The 20,921-nt window shown below is 40.7% G+C and overlaps 2 protein-coding genes across 6 annotated transcripts; one reads left to right on the top strand and one right to left on the bottom strand.

Moving 5' to 3' along the window:
• The first annotated feature begins 711 nt into the window (after window positions 1-711).
• On the top strand, window positions 712-18,542 carry LOC131684073 (acetyl-CoA acetyltransferase, cytosolic-like). Of its 5 annotated transcripts, none has more exons than XM_058966614.1 (5): window positions 712-866; window positions 951-1,080; window positions 17,088-17,938; window positions 18,003-18,165; window positions 18,223-18,542. In XM_058966614.1, the coding sequence occupies exons 2-5, from the start codon at window positions 1,029-1,031 to the stop codon at window positions 18,339-18,341; spliced, it is 1,185 nt and encodes a 394-aa protein (XP_058822597.1). In that variant the 5' UTR covers window positions 712-866; window positions 951-1,028; the 3' UTR covers window positions 18,342-18,542. The 5 variants fall into 5 exon arrangements, with proteins under 5 accessions (XP_058822597.1, XP_058822594.1, XP_058822593.1 ...); XM_058966611.1 differs by having other exon boundaries at window positions 728-866; window positions 923-1,080; XM_058966610.1 differs by having other exon boundaries at window positions 734-866; window positions 918-1,080.
• A 560-nt stretch (window positions 18,543-19,102) lies between these two features.
• Window positions 19,103-19,624, bottom strand: LOC131680637 (uncharacterized). Its single transcript, XM_058961353.1, has one exon. It carries the CDS (start codon window positions 19,622-19,624, stop codon window positions 19,103-19,105), a length of 522 nt encoding a protein of 173 aa, XP_058817336.1.
• Window positions 19,625-20,921: the final 1,297 nt, after the last annotated feature.

Genomic DNA, 20,921 nt, shown 5'->3' with positions numbered 1-20,921 from the left:
CACGTGAAGTGCAGTAGCACCAATTTTCTCGGTAGGTTCGGTTTACTGTGTAGGTGAAGGTATCATATTGCCCAGCCCTACTCTAGACGAGTACCTTCTGGTAATTATAAGGTTTGTTCCAGTACCAGGAGAAACTAGAAGTACTCCGGAGCAAACAGGGAGAAAATCGTTCCTGTACTATCTTCTTCTCTTTTTTCTTCTTCTGGTGGCAAACCGGAGTGAAAAGGAGCAAGAATTTTTTGCTCCGGAGCAACAGGGAGTAACTTCCACGTACTGGAACAAACCTATAATAAAAATGTTGATATGCCTTAGAAATGTCATTATTTTAATGCGCAAACAGCAGTTTGGGAAAGAAACCTTTTTTGTCTTTTTTGTGGTCTGTGGAGAGAGAGAGCGCAATCGCTTATTCATAAATTCCAACACCGGTTATATCAAGACTATCGTAGCATGGTAGCGACTGTTATAGGAACATACCTAAATGGAAAAGGAATTTAAATCTCTTAAAAACAATATTCATTGATTATCATTATTTTTATAATTATTTTTGGACTGTGTAGATCTAGTTATGATACGGTATTACCATCAGTACTAAAACTATTATCAAATACAAATTTGTATTTGCTATTATTCAAAAGAAGGTCGAAGAGCGATTCCGAGCTTACGCCACCTTTCAGTTATTCATCTTGTAAGGCACACACTGATCGCATCTTGTTGTGTGATTCGGTTCGAAATGGGTGTTATAAACTTGTAGAGCATGCAATTTCTCTACTCTCTAGAAAGATACCCCGCATCAGCTCTTCAGCAGCAGGTATACAGTCACGTTTTGAGGTTGGACAAGTGTTGACGTGTTCGGTTCTACCAGGCAGGTCTGTATATAAAGTTAGCAGGCATTCCGTTACGACTTTCATTCATAACAGAACAGCATTCAATACTCGTGTACCTGCCACCAGTGCCTTACGACGCAAGGATACTAGTTCGGAACGTAGGCGGAGATTTCATTCATTGCTGCATTATTTGCATAACAAACGATGACGTCACCAGGAGAGGTTTACATCGTGTCTGCCGCCAGGACACCAATCGGTAAATATCGTAAATTTGTAGACTTCATTGATCATTAAACATAGGCAACACACAGGTTCGTAACCAATTACTGAATATCCCGTTACAAGTTAACACAGCTGGCACTCATTCTCTGTTTATGCTTCGTTGAGTAAACGTCAATGTGAGCACCATATGTTTATCAGAATGATAGATTCTCACGTTTTGAGTATCTAGGCTACTAATCGCATGTTTGTCCCAATTCTATGGGATTTCCGATCCACATGAAGATTTTAGCAGTAACAGTATGCCATCGATCGGTTTAAAATACGTTTAGGCTTATTGATTTGGACTTAGCAACAGTTGTTCGTGCGGATTACTGGAATCTTAAGCAATGGGTTAACAAAATTTCATTACACTGTCCTAGGGTTAGTCAGCAAAAATTGAATGTTGAATCTCATTTATGCAAATGTCTAACGAATAAATTTACATTTATTTGACATGCTGTCCATCTGCTGTATGGTCCTGTAGACTGAAATAGAAGCGAACTAAAGTTTGATTAAACCAGTTTGTATAGCTACGAAACACTATATTGTCTCAGCGATATTTCTTTGTTATGTAAAGTGCAACAAGCGAAGCTGCGTGATGTAAATCTGCTCTTGTAATATGATATTTTCTGCATTGCGCTGTTGAAGAACAGAACAATACTCACGGTCACTGGGTGTAAAGTTACATGCGTTGACTGTACACAACTGTTTAATTTCAATCTTCGAGGCATCAACTTGGTCAAACAATCACACACCATCGGTATGATAAACAAATATAACTTCGATCAGTCTTTCGGTGTTAAGTCAGAGCTATATTAGAAATTTATCAGATTTGGGACATGTTACCACAAGTAAGAATACAGGAATACATTCTTTTCGAATAATAAAGTCAAAGGATGCATCGAATGAAATTGAAACTCGATTTTCTCGCAACATTTTTTATTAAAATTTTATTTGGTCCGTCTGACTAAATAAAAATTTAATGACGATATTGCGGATTGCATGCACTCTGAAAAATGTTCACGTTCGACTCACCTGAAAACATGCGTTTTCACGTAACTGTAGCCGAATCAAATTGAGATAGGACTATGTACGTGATCAGTCCGGTAAATAAGCCATAATTTTTACGTACTTTTTACCTCGCTTTTTACATTAAGTGTTGGTGAGATCGACAGGAAATCAGGTAATATTTATGTGATGTTTAAAATTCTTCTCGTAGCTCGTACGTTAATTTGGAAGGAAAATAATGAATACATTATTGTGATACATATCAAATTTGCGTGATAAAAAATCAGTGATCGGAGATGCTGAAAGTTCAGCAATTCGAATCCAACCATTTGACAGATTCTTTTTGCTGTAGACTCGGCAATTCAATGGTCACATTAATAATACAGAATTAACAGCAATCTAATCCATTTTTCGTAAATTACGGTAAATAGATCATTAAGCCATATCCTGTTTTCTATTTTTTCCGATGCAGCTGACGGTACAGATACGTAATTCAATTTTATTTTATTTTTTTTCGCAAAATTACAAATAAAAATAATTTAGTAAAATTGAATTATCACTACCACACCTTCCATTGAACTACCTTGGTCCCTTTCATTTTGCTGGGATAACTGTCAAAAATGCTTACACATATGACTCAATTCACTGTCAATAAAGATCGATAGTGTCAAACGAGGACGTATTTGCGTTTTTTTTTTGAAAATCCATTAAAAATTATTCTGAAGTTTTGCGGGTTGAACACATTTATTGTTATGTTTATAAATATGAGTTCCATCGATTTATGAAAAAAGGAGAATTTTATTCTTCATTTAATGACCCAATTGCGCTATCAGTTTGACAATTCAATTGCTGCATTTCCAGCGAATCTGTGGAATGATTGAATTAAAATTGATGATTATTTTTAGTTGCGGTTGCTTATTTTTATTATTAAAATTTGGAGGGCACAAAAGCAGTAAAGATTTTCTATTTTTAAACTATAATTTGCATTATGCTACAGTGGCACAATCTCATACACCTCTAGTGTATATGTTTAATATTTTTTTTTTCATACGTTTATTTGACACGGCATTTGCAATAGCTTTTTACGCCAGTTTCTTTTTTTACATAGCACGTTACAAAAATCCTTAAGACTAATTTTAACTATACTAGTACTTTGTCTAAAACTAACACTGAAATCACTTTATTGTTTGCTTTTTTCCTTACATTGTTGTATTTCATACTGATCTAGTATTTTCGGGTGTATTTATTTACTTTTTTTTCTGTTATTGTCTAAATTTAAAAACTAAATATTCTAGGTTCCTTTAATTGGTGAATGATTAGCCTTGGATGAGAGTATGAGGAGATGAATTTAATTAAATTTTGACAGACGCTGTTTTTAGAAAATGATAGATAAGTTCCATGTATAGAGGATCGCGATACGCCAGGATGTCTCTAACAGGAACATGGATTGGTCTTCCTCGGACTTGTAAAGAATCTACTAATTGTGATCTGGCTTCACGATATTCAGTGCAGGACCAAACAACATGCTCAATGTCATGGTAACCTTCTCCACAAGCACAATGATTACCCTCAGCGAGCCCAATACGACGGAGATGCGCATCTAAAGTATAATGATTGGACATGAGCCTAGACATCACACGGATGAAGTCCCGACTTACATCCAATCCTTTGAACCATGCCTTCGTTGATACTTTAGGGGTAATTGAGTGTAGCCATCGTCCCATATCTCCATTGTCCCAAGATGTTTGCCAACTAGCAAGTGTCCTCTGTCGAGAAGCGCTATAAAATTCATTGTAAGCGATGGGTCTTTCATATATTTCACCATCTAGTGCACCAATCTTGGCTAAATTATCAGCTTTCTCATTGCCCGCAATAGAGCAATGGGCGGGGAGCCACACTAGGGTAAATTTATAACATTTTCTTGTCAGGTTACTCAGAGATTCTCGTATCTTCCCCAAAAAGAATGGATCGTGATTATCAATCCTCTTTGAGCGTAGAGCTGCAATTGTGCTGAGACTATCAGTGAGGATAAAGTAATGGTTCGGGGGTAAAGTATTAATTATTTGCAAACTATAGTGAACTGCTGCTAGTTCCGCTATATAAACAGAGGCGGGTTCTGCAAGTTTGAGAGAAATTGAAAAATTATTGTTGAAAATACCGAAACCAGTGGCCTCACTGATTCGTGACCCATCAGTGTAAAACATTTTAAGGCAGTCTATGTGTTGATATTTACTTGTGAATATTTTAGGGATCTCCCGCGAGCGTAGATGATCCGGAATTCCACGAATCTCTGCTTGCATGGACGTGTCGAAGAATAAAGTGGATTCAGGAATATCTAGTATATTGACGTATGTGGGAACATACCTAGCAGGCGTTATTTCTTGTGACATGTGATTGAAATACACTGTCATGAATCTGGTTTGGGGTTGAAGCTCGACAAGTCTTTCAAAATTTTCAATTACCAGTGGGTTCATAACCTCACATCGAATAAGTAAACGAGAAGAAAGATCCCAGAATCGGTCTTTTAAAGGAAGAACTCCCGCTAGTACTTCAAGACTCATCGTATGGGTCGACTGCATGCAACCTAAGGCAATTCGTAAACAGCGATACTGTATCCGTTCCAGTTTAATAATGTGAGTGTTCGCAGCTGAACGGAAACAGATGCACCCATATTCCATTACTGAAAGTATTGTTGTTTGATACAATCTTATCATGTCACTTGGATGAGAACCCCACCATGATCCAGTTATTGTTCGCAGAAAATTTATCCTTTGTTGGCATTTCGTTATTAGATACCTAATGTGGCCTCCCCATGTGCCTTTAGAATCGAACCAAATTCCAAGGTATTTAAAAGTCAGGACTTGGGCTATCGTTCTACCAACCAACTGAAGCTGAAGCTGAGCTGGATCACGCTTCCTTGAAAAAACAACCAACTCTGTTTTCTCCGTAGAGAAATCGATGCCTAAATTCAAAGCCCAACTTGATAAATTATCCAAACTATCTTGCAGTGGTTGTTGTAAATTTAAGGCTTTTGGTCCTGTAACAGAAACCACGCCATCATCTGCAAGTTGTCTTAGAGTGCATGGGCTGACAATACAATTATCAATATCATTCACGTAAAAATTGTAGAGAAGGGGGCTTAAACAAGAACCTTGTGGGAGGCCCATGTAACTTATTCTGAATGTTGCCAAATCGCCATATGAAAAATGCATGTGCTTTTCTGACAATAAGTTGTATAAATAATTATTTAATATTGGTGAAAGACCACATTGATGTAGTTTCTCTGAGAGAACATCAATGGAAACAGAGTCGAATGCTCCTTTTATGTCTAAGAACACAGACGCCATTTGTTCTTTTTTTGCATAAGCTAGTTGGATTTCTGACGAAAGTAGCGCCAGACAATCATTCGTTCCCTTTCCCCTCCGAAAACCAAACTGGGTATCTGATAGCAAGCCGTTCGCCTCAACCCAATTGTCGAGACGTCGTAGGATAATTTTTTCCAACAATTTCCTGATGCAGGATAACATTGCAATCGGTCGATACGAGTTATGATCGGAGGCTGGTTTTCCCGGTTTTGGAATAGCGATAACTCTCACTTGTCTCCAGTCGTGCGGGACAATGTTCTGCTCAAGAAGCTTATTGAATAAATTCAACAAGCGTCTTTTTGCTAGGTCAGGCAGATTCTTCACCAAGTTGAATTTAATTCTGTCTAGTCCCGGAGCATTATTGTTGCATGAGAGGAGTGCAATTGAGAATTCCATCATTGTCAAAGGCGAATCTATGAAATCGTTACTTGTGGGAGCATCGCGAGTGATTTTCTGCGCAGGAGCAGAATCGGGACAAATTTTCTTGGCAAAATTAAATATCCAACGATTCGAAAAATCTTCGCTTTCATTAGTCACGTTTCGATTCCTCATTCTTCTGGCTGTGTTCCAAAGAGTACTCATTGATGTTTCTCTTGACAAGCCATTAACGAAGTGTCTCCAATAACTAGATTTTTTGGCACGACGTATACTGTCAAATTTGTTTTGCAAAATGAAATAATTTTCAAAGTTCTCACGTATACCCCCTTTCTGTTTCATAATTTCTTTGTAGGCAACTTGTTTAGCTTCATATGCATCAGAGCACTCTTTGTCCCACCAAGGATTAGGGGGCCGTCTATTTATTGTCATTCCAGGATTGCATTTCGTTTGGGCTTGTTCTGCTGCTTCAATAATTAAACCCGCTAGGAATTCATATTCTTCGGTAGGGGGTAGCTCTTCTGTCGAAGCAAGAGAAGTGGAAATTAATGTTTCGTATGTTTTCCAATCAATATTTCGTGTTAAGTCATAAGGAACATTGATTGAATTCGTAAGGCCTAATTCACTGTTAATTGAAACAACGATTGGCAAATGATCGCTACCGTGAGGATCAGGTACAACCTTCCACGTGCAGTCTAACCGAAGTGATGTCGAGCACAGAGATAGATCTAATGCACTTGGACGTGCAGGAGGTCTGGGGATGCGTGTTGTTTCGCCAGTATTTAAAACTGTCATATTAAATTCGTCACAAACATTGTAAATCAAAGAGGATCGATTATCATTGTAGAGGGAACCCCACAATACTCCGTGCGAGTTGAAGTCTCCCAGTATCAGACGCGGAGCAGCCATGGATTCCACTACCTCAAAAATTTGACGTTGTTCAATTTGAACTTTGGGAGGTATATATATAGAAGCGATAGACATGTCTTTGCCTTTAATGTTCGTTTGGACAGCTACAGCCTCAATGCCCGCAAACAAGGGGATGTTAATTCTATAGAAAGAATAGCACTTTTTAATTCCTAGAAGCACTCCTCCATACGGGGTGTCTCGGTCTAGGCGAATAATGTTGAAATCATTTAAGTTGAAATTAATGTTTGAGGTAAGCCATGTTTCACATAGAGCAAAAGCATCGCATTTTAAATTATGCAGTAAAATTTTTAAGGAATCAATTTTAGGTATGATACTTCTGCAATTCCACTGTAAAACAGTGATGGAATCTTTCATTGGAGGAGGTGAATTACCCATTGAAAGATACAATCGCTGCAAGGATGGGCCATTGAGCAATCAGCTGCTCTAAAAATGTTCTAATTGTTGGGAGGAAAGCTGAAAGTATACTCTTTAGTGGTTCAGAAATATTGAATGCTTTAAAAATCCAATCAACAATTTCAGAAAATTTCAATAATCCTACCCCCGGCTGAGGCTCAGAGGAAGTCGAAATTTTATTATTTCCAGTAATGGTGTTCTGTTTGGATTGTACGTTCCCAAAACCGGGCGGAATTGATTTCGGTTTTGAATCGGAATTTTTCGGTTTTGGGCGCAGTTTATCTATTGGTGGAGAAATTTTAAGGCCCTTGCTTGGCAGCTTGGGAAAAGAAGACTGTTTTCTTTTTCTGGAATTTCCGGGTAAAACAAATGATGTACCTTCGCACGCTCCGTCAGAGTCAGACTGTTCCGAAAATAGAGATGTGTAAGTGTTTTCTAAGAAGATGGGTTTAGGGGTAGCATTTTCCAACATTTCTGCATAGGAGCGCTTAGACCTCTCCTTCAAGGATCGTTTAATTTTATCCTCACGCAATTTATAAATGGGGCATGCAGGGACCTCATGTGAGTTTTCTCCGCACATTAAACATTTTTCTGAATTTTCATTACATGTATCCTCTTGATGAGAACCCCCACATTTGCCACACCGTGCCTTATTGGAACAGTAAGTGGCTGTGTGGCCAAGCTGTTTGCAATTAAGGCAATTCATTACACGAGGGATAAAAAGGCGAACAGGGAGACGAATCTTATCGATAATGACATAGTTGGGCAGCGCAGACCCAGCGAAAGTCACTCGAAATGAGTCAGACAGTCGATAAACTTTTTTATCTCCTTCGTGTGATACTGAATGCAATTGCTTGCATTCAAGTATTTTTACGTCTTTAAGTATGGTGTCTTTGAAACGACCAACCCCATGCTTAACTAAGTCATCAACAGTCAAACTCGATTCTGTGATGACCCCATCAATTTCAATTTCCTTTGAAGGAATATACGCTCTATACTCACGCGTAAAAAGCTCGCAAGAAGCAATTGCATTGGCTTGTTTGAAACTACCAACGACAATGCGTATTTTATCTTTATTGACTTTGACGATCTCTTTTACATCCGAGAATCGCGAAGTCAAATCTTTAGAAATTTGAATAATATTTAGCGCCTTTACTTTACGCCTAATAAATACAATCCATGGTCCCGTTGACGACTCTGGGTAAATTTTAATTCTAGTCGGATTTACATTTTCAGCATAAGGCTTAGGGGGAGGGTCTGTTACTCGTTCTCCCATCTCTTCATCCATTTTACCTAGCAAGAAAAACTATCACAAAAAGGAATGAAAAATATACCTGTTATACCTGTAGAACACACCTCATGTGTTACGTTGTAAACTCGGTGCCCGTTGTTTGACAATGTGACACCTGCTGTTCTTCTTCGTCGCGTTGCTTCTTCAGTAGAGAAATAGTCCTACCTGCAACACTTCAAAACTCTCTCCGATTAAGCTGCTCGTCGGTATCACCACCACAAGCGCGCTCTCTCCGTTTCCACCACCTCGGTAGACAAATGTGGCTACCTGTGGCTTGCTGCGAAAATCCCACTGTCGATGCGGCACTTTTCAGTGCCACTTGTTTTCCTTATTCGTCGTACCACTTCTGCGGTAGACAAATAGAGCAAATGGGTCTACCTGTGACGCTTCCCTCTCGTCGATTAGAATTGCCCGACGACACCAATACACTATATTTTTTTCTGTGTGTACAGGCACGATCACTGTCGATCTCTGCCACCGCGGTAGGCAAATTCGTCTACCCGCGGTTTGCTGTCAAAACACCACTTGTCGAGGATGCCGTTGACCACGCCTCCGACGTATCAACTGTCGACTCACACTTAACAAACTGGTCTCTCTCTCTCTCTCTCTCTCCCACAATAACGCATACAGCGTCTCGCACTCCGTCACTCTCTCGAGAACAAATCCTTCCACCTGGAGGCACAACCGTCTCGGTCGGTTGCAAAAACTGTTATGATGTTTAATATTGTTTCATATATGTTTGCGCTATTTAGTATAGGTATTGTTTTGTAAATGTGGTAGTAGAATCATCATCTGTCATTTTATAATCATTTGTAATGTAAAGTGTGCAAGTTTCCGTGCAATACACATAAAAAATCATTACTTGGTGTGAAAATGGCACAATTTCATATTCGTACACTTTTGGAAAAGTTAATTAATTTGCCAATTTTAAGACCTGTTATTTCTTTATTTTTTTGTTTTACTTAGAAAAAAAGATTTTATGACTACAGAAAAGTGTTCATTGGCACAGTTTCCTCTACACTAGTTTAGGAAATTTCCTTAAATTAACGTAATGGTTAAAAAAGTAAACTAGCTGCCATTATGGGACAAATAAAATTTTAATAAAAACTTCATGAAATCTTTGAAATTGTTCAAAGGTTGCGTCCAACTATTTAAAATGTCGTTAAAAACTTTGATGTGGCGAAACGTAGAGCAGATATTGCGAAAAACTTGAACTGTAAACAATTTACGATGCGGGATAAACGAATATGTTTATCAGAAATTTTTAATTAGAAAAATTTGGGAAAATCGAGTTATTAATGTTATATACATTGATAAACAAATTGAATCATAGCATTTAAGTATAAGTCTGCTCTAGTACGGCTCGTAATGTATGGAGAACGGACAATTACAATGCCTGTGTTCTGAGCAAGAAGCTGTTCATCAATGAGAAGAACAAATAATTGTTTTTTTTTATTTACTAAACATTTTATCGGAATATTGGAAAGACTGTAAACTTTGTCTACGAGTCCAAATTCAATATCTTTGACTCAAATGGCTGCTGTTTCGAGTGGAGAAAATCGAACTCAGACCTGGACGTAAAAGCCTTATAACAGCAGCCAAGCGCAGAGACTGTGGACTTTTTGTATGGGGTATTATATGTCCACTAGAAGTGCTAGAAATTTGGTCTTCATTGGTGGAATGATGGATCAGAATGTGTATTTTAATATGAATATCTTAAAATAAATTTTAAAGTAAAGCTTCCAAAAAATGGTACTTTTATTAAGAAACTGTGGATATTGGAAATTCGATTAGGAGAAGAACCTAAAGCATAAGGCGTGCAAAAAACGTTTAGAGTAAATTTATAATTGTTTGAATGCTATGGATTCACTGCGGACCCCGTTTATTAACTTATTAGAAAAATAAATAAGAGTATTTGGATAAAAAGTGCGGAACTATCCGGATTATAATGAGAATGATCTTAGAAACTACTATTTAGAAGAATGGGATAAAATTTAAGTTAAATACACACAAAAGCTAGCACATTGAATAGTTATTATAGAAATTTCTATTGATTTTTGAAAAAATATGTGTACTGTACGAATATGAGATTGCGTGTATATTTAACTATCTCTAGAATTATGATCATTTTTGAAAAAATGAGCATTTGTAGTACAAAGATAATTATTGTATCTTCCCTATGCTGTCTAGTAAACTATTTCTACATATATAAAATGTCTCGCAAACTTATTTTTTTTACTTGTAAAATGCATATAAGCATTCCGCATAGCGGTGTACGAAAATGAGATTGTGTCACTGTATATTACTTACACGGGAGAATCATTTTGATGAAAACCAATTATTCTCAAAGAAGTTTGGGTGAAACCACTTCTGCGCCTAAGGACAGTAAACTTGTAACTAAAATAGTTATAGAATTTACGTTTTTCAACTCAGCAGCATCTGACACTTGCTAGGACTAAACTAACGACGGATTGAAGTTAGCCCTAAAAACGTTTGAGTTTGCTCAGGAACATAAATTGTGTCTCGGTTTTTGGAGCTAGTGTCAATCCGGTACTAGCTTAGTTCAGGCATTGAGTAAGTGTCGGATTCTGATGAGACGGAGTCGAAACGCAAATTCTATAGCTTGTTTGTGTTTGCATGTTTATTTGGGAACGTCTGTATACTCCGGAGAAACTCAAAGCAAGAAATACTAATCTAATACTAGTACTAATCGAGTAGTAACCTCTTGTGACTCTTGTAAACTTTTAAAATTCGTACACGTATCCAGCTTGACAGTTATCATTTTCATTGTTTCAACCTTTTGATTATCGGGGGAATTTTGAATTTTTATTTTGATTGGTAATCTCATTCGAACTGTGTACTATGATAAACAAGATCCATCGGATTATAAAAGGTAACAAAAATAGCTACCACTCGTCAAGCGCTTTATCGGGGGTATAATAAATTGTTACATAATAAATAACCCCTTGCACATTTGTTATCACACTGATAAAGGAGCTGGATAATCAAACAAAACAAAAAAGTGGGGAAAATTTTCAATTAGGCTGTGCACGCTGACGAAATCGACATAAAAATGACTTTTACTGTGAGCCGTGTTTGCAAACATTGCTTTACAGCTTTATGGCAATGTTGGTAAACACGGCTCACAGTAGACTTCATTTCTATGTCGACTTATCAATCGACTTCGTCAACATGCACAGGCTAATTGGACCTAAGTCAAAGACTAACAGAAATAACACTCGAAAACAATGCTTCGTCCGCTTTAACGGTCATTTTAAATATATTTGTAGTTGGGACTGTGGCCACATTTGCAGTTATGGCGCCTCTGGTATATGAACAAGCATATGGGGGATAGACCACTAGTAAAAAAATATTCCCAAGCCTGAGGGGTAACCCACCAGCATTGAGTGGTTGGGACGGTGAATAAAAGGTGGAGCTAGTGTTCTGGAAAAATAGCCGAATCGGTATTTTTTGAGAGAATTCCCTCATAGTGTTATGTCTGTTAGTCTGTGCCTAAGTTACATTGATAGAATCGCTTTGTTTAGAAAATACAGAATGGCTAGATGTTGTTGGCTCGAATCAAAATTCGTCGAATGTAAACAAAGCTCATTCTGTAGCGTTAAGGTGAAGCCCAGGTGGCGAAATCGTTAGAGTTCAACGAAGAGCTTTTGCGTTCCCAGAACATTTTTATTTCTCATCCGGCTTTTTCCCGGAATCCATCCGATACCCTACAGGAACCTCTACTTAAGGTGTACCAATACAATGCGGCTTAGCCGCAAAACCGATGCCTAGGAACCGAAGCGGCTCAAAGTAGCTGAGGATCCGCCGGGCGAGGTACCGGCCGAACCGCCGTCGGAAGGAAGCAAACCTGTGATCCACTGGTTTGGCCGGCTTACTCAAATATAGCGGCTACCCATAGTTTAAGTCCGACTGAGAGGTAGTGAAGTTACTGTTACTGGTCGAACACAGTTCGTAGCATTTAATGAAAGAGAAAACTTTTCTCTATTGTTTACTATCAAATTCTGTTATTGGCGAGTAACCGATTGTCCGTAATTTTCACTCAAAGTGAATTTTGACAGTTGGCTTACAAGCTCGATACATTACTGGTACAGTTTAAACAGAGGTTCCTGAAGGGTATTGGATGGTTGCCAGAAGTTTTCTGAAATATAGTCTGGGAAATAAAATTTTTCTGGCACGCTCCAGTTCCCCGTGGAAGTCTAACGATTCTGTCACCTGGGCGCCAGCTTGACGCTACAGAATGAAGTTTGTTTATATTAGTCGAGTTTTGATTCGAGCCAACAATATCCAGCCCAAATGAACACTCCGGATGAACCTATTGTCAATTGACATTTCGACGAGCTTTGATTCGACCCAATGATAGCCCTAGTAACAATTGAGGTTTTATGAAACTCTTGACGCCCTTCTTAAAACATAGAATGCACTTGTAGTGTGCTATGTAACTACAAATACTACTTGGGAGGGTCCCTCTACAGACATTGATGTTTGGAGAGAAATGATCCAGATTGAGATGGATGGAATGTCATTCGTAAGTTTCAGAAACTGATTGTTTCTGCGGTATTCATAAACATTTAATTTAATTGTTGGTACAAATACAAGATACATAACACAAACATTTCAACATTTAGCACAAAACATATTGAAACTGCTCCGCTAATTCTATGGAACCGATATCTCGCTCTGCCCCAGAATTCAGAAACTCTGGGACGATTGCGCAGGTGCTGTATATCAACGACTTCCGGGTAGCAGCTGGTTGCTACTTCTCTAACTTCAGCGCCACCAGTAGCTTCCTTTGAACGACTGCAGTCGTCTAAAGCACAAGAGGAACAATTCTCGTCCACATCCCCTTCAACTTTACGACCAGTGGGCGATATCTGGCAATTTTCTCCAACATGAGTATCTACCAGATTGTGGTCCAGTGGAACGGCGACGCCGTTTATGGTGACTTGGCGTCGACCCTTGTAATAGATCAGTATATCTGGGTGATTGTTGTGTAGTAATTGATCCGCTAGAACTGTGCGATCCTAGTACAGCTTGAAAAGGGCATTTTCCAGTTTAGCTACAGGCATTTTACAGTTCAGCACAATCTCTTCGATGGTCTCATGTGGCGAATGACACATCCAGCGTATATCCTCGATGTCTTGGTGCCAAACGTACCTCCTGCGATTCCTCGTCAGCATTATCCTGGATCTGGATGGCTATTACGTCGGCCTCAATCACTAAAGAGAGTTCACTTCGCTTAAGCCATAGCTTCGATGTAGCCTTGTCGACGTACAGCTGCTCCAACTGGTGGGGGTGGATACCATGCACCGCTTTTTGCTTCCAGTCTGCAATCTTCTCCGCAGTCTGCAGATTGTAGTTACGATTGTTGTTCGTTTGTGTTAGGTGAAGTCCGCTATAGTTGCGGACCGCCGCACAAACTGCTTGATACACTCCATGTCGTTTGGCATTTTCCACAAAGTATTTTGCAGTCGTCGCACCTGTACTACGCATAGTGCTTTGATGTCGACTATTCCTTGTCCCTCTTCACCCCGTGGCAATGCGAATCTCTTCTGCACCGATTGAGGATGGCGCATCTGTGCTTGTCTACACGCGTCTCTCAATCTTCTCTCCAGATCTTCCAGGTCAGTCCATTTGATGTAACCGAAACTGTACGTCAACACGGCGACAGCAAACGGGTTGATTGCTCTGACTATATTCCCGCGTTCAGGAAAGTCTTCAAGATACTCCACTCAAGAACACCGACACCGACTCTCATACATGATGTCGGTGTGGCGAATCTCAAGGAGCTCTCGGAATCCGAGATACTTACACGATTCGCCTCGAACCATGTCCCGATTCTTATCGCCCTCGTCGATCTCCTAGCCACCGTCGACCAATCGCCCTCTGACAGTAGCTGAACAAATCGGCATTTCTCTAGTCCGAACTCCATGTCGACGTCGCAACTAATCCTTTCGAATAGTTTGATGACACCTAGTCGTTCTATCGAGTCAGCATAGATCTTGAGATCGCCCGTGCAGAAGTTTAGGGGTCGGGTCTTCCAGTGATCTTTCTCTGTTTCTCCCCTTGCGATTTTGTGTCTTCCTGAGAGGGATCATCGCCAAACAAAACCAAAGCGTGCTGAAGAAATCGCTTGGAATATCCCCCGTCTCAAGATACGAAGCGTTCTAGCGTCCACCCCACTTCTGAGCTGTAGTGTTGTCGTCCATTTCTCCATCGTCTGTCACAGAAACCTCACGACTACAAGATTAACGTTCTACATCTCCAATACCTTGATAAGGAATATAGGCCGTACTAAGGTTCCGTTGGCAATGACTCCATCGATTATCAGGATATTATTGTCAGGATATTATTCTATTCACTATGGGCCCATACGTATGTGGTGATGATGGTACTCGGGATCTTGTACAGCCCTAATAGACAGCTAAATGGTCTGTACTTTGGTGAATTGGACGTGTTACTGTCCTGGGGAGGAGAATTGTGGTACTGTGGATGATGAAATCCAGCAATAAACGTGGTTCGCGTAATGCCCTTTTGAAACACATAGCCATCGTGGGATGAACAACGGTCAACTTCTTGTGCCAAAAGTTTCGAACACCGTCTGCTCCATGAGCCTCCCAATTCATAAGGTATCGCGTAGACATTGCGTCAATTTCTTTGCCTACCCATTCCTTCTCGTGCCTTGGCTCGATCCAAAAGCTAGTGACATCGCCGATATCCGGTACACATTCGCTGAAATCGGGCTTCTCGATGCTGATTGTCGGTCATAGATCGCTCGCTCGTTATCACCGAACATCGGATTTTGTTGTCGTCGCTTCACAGAGTCAATTTAACGTCTTAGCCTTTAGATAAGACACATCAATTGCTGTATTAGTGTGTCGAGTTTCTCTGTCACATGGTGAGCTCTCAGCATGCAAAGCTCATTGGGTGTAATTGTCGTCCCTGTACGCAGCCAGCCTTCCAATAACAGCACTTTTGTTGAAGGTATTCGCCTTTTCTGGAGTAATTGGGGCGTGTCGAATCTCTAGGCGAAAGTCGGTATGCTAAACATCTAAGTGTAGCCACTGGGGCACGGAATACTATTAGTTGCAGATCTTCCAGGTTCTGCATTGGAAGAACGTTACTGAACCATGACCTGCAGCTTTGGGATCCTGGGGCGCGATATTGGATCCGTGTCGCGATACTGCGCATCCGCTACGTCCATATTGAAGAGTAAATCGCGCTGCCGATCAAGGGGTGGGTTTTCTGGCCATGATGGGACTTCAGTTGCAGATGCACCAGAGCTACAGGTTCGCGGCCCTCACTCGCAAATGACGCGCTCAATCTTACTAAACTTCGCCTCGACACATCACTTGCTCTATTGTTCCTTCTACTCAGCTCTCTCTCTCTGCACTTCCTGCTGAATCAGATCGATTCCTGCTGGGGTGAGCATATTGTTACGGATGATTGCTCTGCGCCTTGCGTTCATCTCGTTCTGATTTTGATGTCCGGCAAATTCTAGGCACGCCTCATCGAACATCTCGAGTATCTGAGATTGTCCGCTCATAGCGGTCTCAAGCGCTGTGCAATGATAGTGGGCGTGGACACGAATTTGTTTCTCTCTGTCGTCCACATGATCCTACGCCTGTTTTCTTGCGAGGACGAGCGAGTGGCGTCTCCTAGTCTCAGTATTCCTCTCCGGTGCAGCGTTACTTGATGTGTGTTGTCCCTAGCTACTCTCCGTCCGTTCGTAGCGGTTGCTCTTAGGAGTCCCCTGGCAGCCCACTGCCTCATCTCCAGTCTCTTGTCGTTCGCATTGTACTTCATACTAAGACCAGCAGTAGTTGGGGTGGCCTCATTGGGTGATCGAATGACCAAAATTTTTCTTGTTCATTGCTCCATAGTTGGGTTGAAGTGATAAGCCGCTTCTTGACGTAGAGAACGGCGCTGACCCGGATCTGAACTGTTCTCTGTCGGCGTACGACCAAAGATGCCAGCGGGGTTGGATACTTGATCTTCACTAAGGTTGCTCGGATCCCAGTTGGTACCGCGGTGCGGGATAGGAGTTCTGTATCGGAGGTGAATGACTGCTTGTGGGGTCTTAAGTGACAATAACTCAGCTTTACCATCTTTTTTGATTTTGATTGTGCAGGTTTTAACCGTAGGGTCGTCTGCCTTTTTTCGGGTTAGAAAAATCTCTTTCTTGTAAAATCTAACTCTATGTGCGATCGAACGCAGAAGAGCTTCGTACAAGGACATAGATCTATCAACCACGTTGTTCTCGCCCAACTGATTGTACTTGAGGCCATTTCAGGGTTCTAAGCTTCTGCAGGATGTCTTATACGCGAATCCGTGGATTACTTGTTAAAAGCTGCAGCCCAAGCTTCCCTCCGTTGTTCAATCCGCCAGGTTGAGTTAGCATTTCCGTTTTTGGATTAGCGTCTGTCTGGCGCTAAGCAGCGCTAGGTCAATGTTAGAAACTTATGAGACGAACTCGAAACGTAGAATCCTAATACGCTAAAGTGTTAGATATTGCACCTTTTATGCGAATAAACGGTATTTGTGCAATTTTATTCTACATCTCATTGAGCTTAAGAAAATAGTCAGTTGAACACTTTTAAGTAATTCTATCAACCTTCACAGGTAACTTCCAAGGCACCGTCTCCTCGCTAACTGCAGCCGAGCTGGGAGCAGTCGTCGTGAAGGAAGTTCTGAACCGAGCCAGCGTACCACCGGCCGATGTCGATGAAGTTATCCTTGGACAGGCACTAACCGCAGCGCAAGGTCAAAATCCGGCCCGTCAGGCTGCGATCAAGGCTGGCCTTCCCAAGGAAGTGCCGGCCTATCTGGTCAATATGTTGTGCGGTTCGGGGTTGAAAACCGTTTCGCTAGGCTATCAGGCAATCCGTTCCGGCGATTCCAGCGTAGTCGTTGCTGGTGGACAGGAAAGTATGTCCAAGGCGCCGCATGCAATGCACCTGCGAAGCGGTACCAAAATGGGAGAAGCAAAAATGATCGATACCATGCTGCATGACGGACTGACGGATGCTTTCCACGACATACATATGGGAATAACCGCCGAGAATGTGGCCAAAGAAAGTAACATTACTAGGGAGCAGCAGGATGCTTTAGCTTTGGAAAGCCAAAAGCGGGCAGAGGAGGCTCAAAATAAGGGTTACTTCACGGAGGAGATTGTTGCCGTGCAGGTTCCAACAAGAAACGGAACAATTTCGTTCGAAAAGGATGAGTTCCCGAAACCGGGTACAACTTTGGAAAAACTTGCCAAGCTGAAACCGTGTTTCATCAAGGACGGTACTGTGACGGCTGGGAATGCTTCGGGACTGAACGATTCGGCTGCTGCCGTTTTGCTGATGTCCGCCGAAGAGGTTCAGAAACGGGACACTAAACCAATGGCTCGGATCGTCGCTGTAGCTCAGACCGGTATTTGTCCGAAGACGATGGGGATTGCCCCGGTCAGTGCGGTGTCGAAAGTGGTATGATTACTTAAATAACAGCTCTTAACGATTGAAAATTGTTGCCAAATGTTATTTTTTTCAGTTGCAAAACGCGGGTTGGAAGGTAGAGGATGTCGACCTCTTTGAATTGAATGAAGCTTTTGCAGCTCAATCAGTTGCCGTCGTGAACGGTCTTGGGGTTAGTCCGGACAAGGTAAACATTAATGGCGGAGCTATTGCTTTGGGACATCCAGTTGGTGCCTCCGGTAAGAAAACTGATTCGATACGATAATATTAGATAAACATTACCGATCATATTTTAGGGTGCCGTGTTTTGGTTACGTTGTTGTATGCTCTGAAAAGAACCAATGGCAAGAAGGGAGTAGCTTCACTCTGTATCGGGGGCGGAATGGGAGTGGCCATGGCTGTTGAAATGGTTTGAGAAATGGTCTGATCCAATAACTTTTTTGTAGTTAGCAGAATATATAACTTTCCTCTTCTGTTGGCCAGTACTTACGACCGTTACCACAAGTCGGTTGCAATCAATATATTATACAATGTGTTTTCTTTTCAATAGTATTACTCTAGTTTCAAATAGTATTATTACTGGGAAACTTGCGACAATAAAGAATTGATATATCGATTCACGTTTTCTTGGTAAAAAGACATACCGAAATCAGTCCGGCTTGAAACTTCGTTCGATCCGGTCACAAATCTCGATAGCTATTGGTTTACCTACAGTCTTTCAACAGCAACAGCCTTTCTCAAGACTCGGTCAGTTTTTTCTCAATACAACCTATATTTTTTCGACAATCAGTCTTTCTCAAGACTACCTACTTTTTCTACTCAATCTTTGTCAAGACTAAAACATTTTTCAAGAATTATTCAGCCCAAAGAAATATTTAGTTGATCTAACATGTCAAATATTAAAACTCCACCCGAAAATACGATTGATTGTGGCAATTCATTAGATGTTTTATCCAAATATGAAGCTGAAGAAATTAGTAAATTCGCATTGTGCATAATGCCAATGATAAGAAAAAGCAATCGCCGATAACTGATGATCTCCGACTTCAAAGCCTTTCGAACTGAGCTTTCGACGTTCCTTTCAAAAGTGAAATATTTGTATTTGGTTGTACGCCGCCTTAAAATCCATGAAAAGATGGTGGATCTGCAAGTTGTACTACCGGAATTTGTCTAGGATCATCCGCAGGCTGAACATCTGATCCGTCGTTGATCGGCCTTAACGAAAATCAGCCTGGTTCCCTCAAGCGGTCTCAGCCTGCTAGATAGGATACGCGACAGTATTTTGTACGGCGAGTTCAGGAGAAATATCCACCTGTAATTAGCGCACTCCAGTTTGTGCCCTTTCTGGTCGAATGGGAAAATGGGTCCATCCAGCCAACTAGCAGGCAATTCTTCGTCCGCCAATATTATTCGAATAATCCGGTGGATTATTTGGTGCAGCTGCTCACCACCTTGTTTGAGAATTGCAACCGGGATCTCGTCCTTCCCAGCAGCTTTACCGGTTTTCAGGTCACGTATAGTGTTCTTAACCTCATCTAGTGTTGGTGGATCCACAGCTTGTCCGTCATTTTCAATGCTTGTTCTGTTCCTAGATATACTTTCACTTCCGTCATTCAACAAAACCTCGAAATGCTCCTTCCACCTGACAGTCACCGTTGTTTTGTCTGTCAGAAAATTTCCCTGTTGGTCATTGTACATAACGGGCACTGGTGCTGATTTACCCGCGCATCGTTAACAGTTGCGGTATTTAACACAAATTTTCCTTGTTACCGCTCGATTTCAGCAGACTGCGAAGCCAGCCATAGGGCAATGGAGGAAATATGTACCGTAGAGATTTTTTATGCTATTAAAGCTAGTGCTTCGCGGAAGTCTCCCGGCAGTGATGGCTTACCGAAAGAGTTTTATCTGAAAACTTTTGATATAATACCAAAGATGCCAGGTACTTTTTTCAAATGTCTCAATGTCTGCTATAATAATAATAATAAAGTCTGGGAAGAACAAAAAATGTCAGGAAAGCTAGTGTAACCAAAACCCTTTATATTCAAAAATCTGTAAATATCTGCAACCAAACTAAAAAATCTGCAAATATCTGCAACCAAACTAAAAAATCTGCAAATATCTGCGTCATCGAAAAAATCTGCAGCTTAAATTAAAAATCTGCGAATTTGCAGACTTGTCTGCAAATCTGACATCTCTGTATAATACATAGGCATTTCAAGCTAATTTTAAAAGGGAGCTTCCCGCCGAAGTTTCTATACGGAGTTGTTTCACTAACTAAAAAGAATAACAATGACAAAACCATCAAAGCCTATAGACCTATCACACTTCTAAATTGTGTCTATAAGCTTTTGTCGCGGATTCTGAAAACACGAATGGAAAAAAATATCGAAAAAACATTACACGAAAGTCAGAAATGCTCTAAGTATAGACGAACCATGTTCGAGGCAGTGCACGCTATCCAGACAGCATTGCAGAGATAAAATGTAAACGAAAGCAGGGAAAGTTCATATCTTTTGACTTGGACAACGCTTTTGATAGGTTCAACCAAAGCATCTTCTTCGAAACCATGAGGATCATGTGCTTCAACAATATCATGATGAGAAAAAAATCATGCATTTATCTCGTTCTAGAATACCGATCAATGAAAATCTATCACCCGAATTTCCAATCGAACAATCTATTTGCTAAGGTGATCCACTCAGTGTGCCCGTTTTCGTAATATATCTGTACCTTCTGCTTGACAAACTCACTGCGATTTGCAACAACCCGCTAGTGTTGGTAGTAGCCTATGCATGATGACATCTCCATAATCATCAATGATGAAAACAAGTTAGCAGCAGTTAGACAAGCATTCTGTGAGTTTGAGAGCTGCACGGGAGCTGTTTTCAACACGACTAAATCAACAGCAATTAATGTAGGTAGAATTGATCCCAATGCACAGCGACTAGCAACATATATCGCAATTAATGATTCAGTAAGGATATTAGGAGTTTCT

Source organism: Topomyia yanbarensis, chromosome 2 (assembly GCF_030247195.1).
Source record: "Topomyia yanbarensis strain Yona2022 chromosome 2, ASM3024719v1, whole genome shotgun sequence".
Taxonomy (NCBI): domain Eukaryota; kingdom Metazoa; phylum Arthropoda; class Insecta; order Diptera; family Culicidae; genus Topomyia; species Topomyia yanbarensis.
This window is presented reverse-complemented; position numbering and strand designations above follow the sequence as displayed.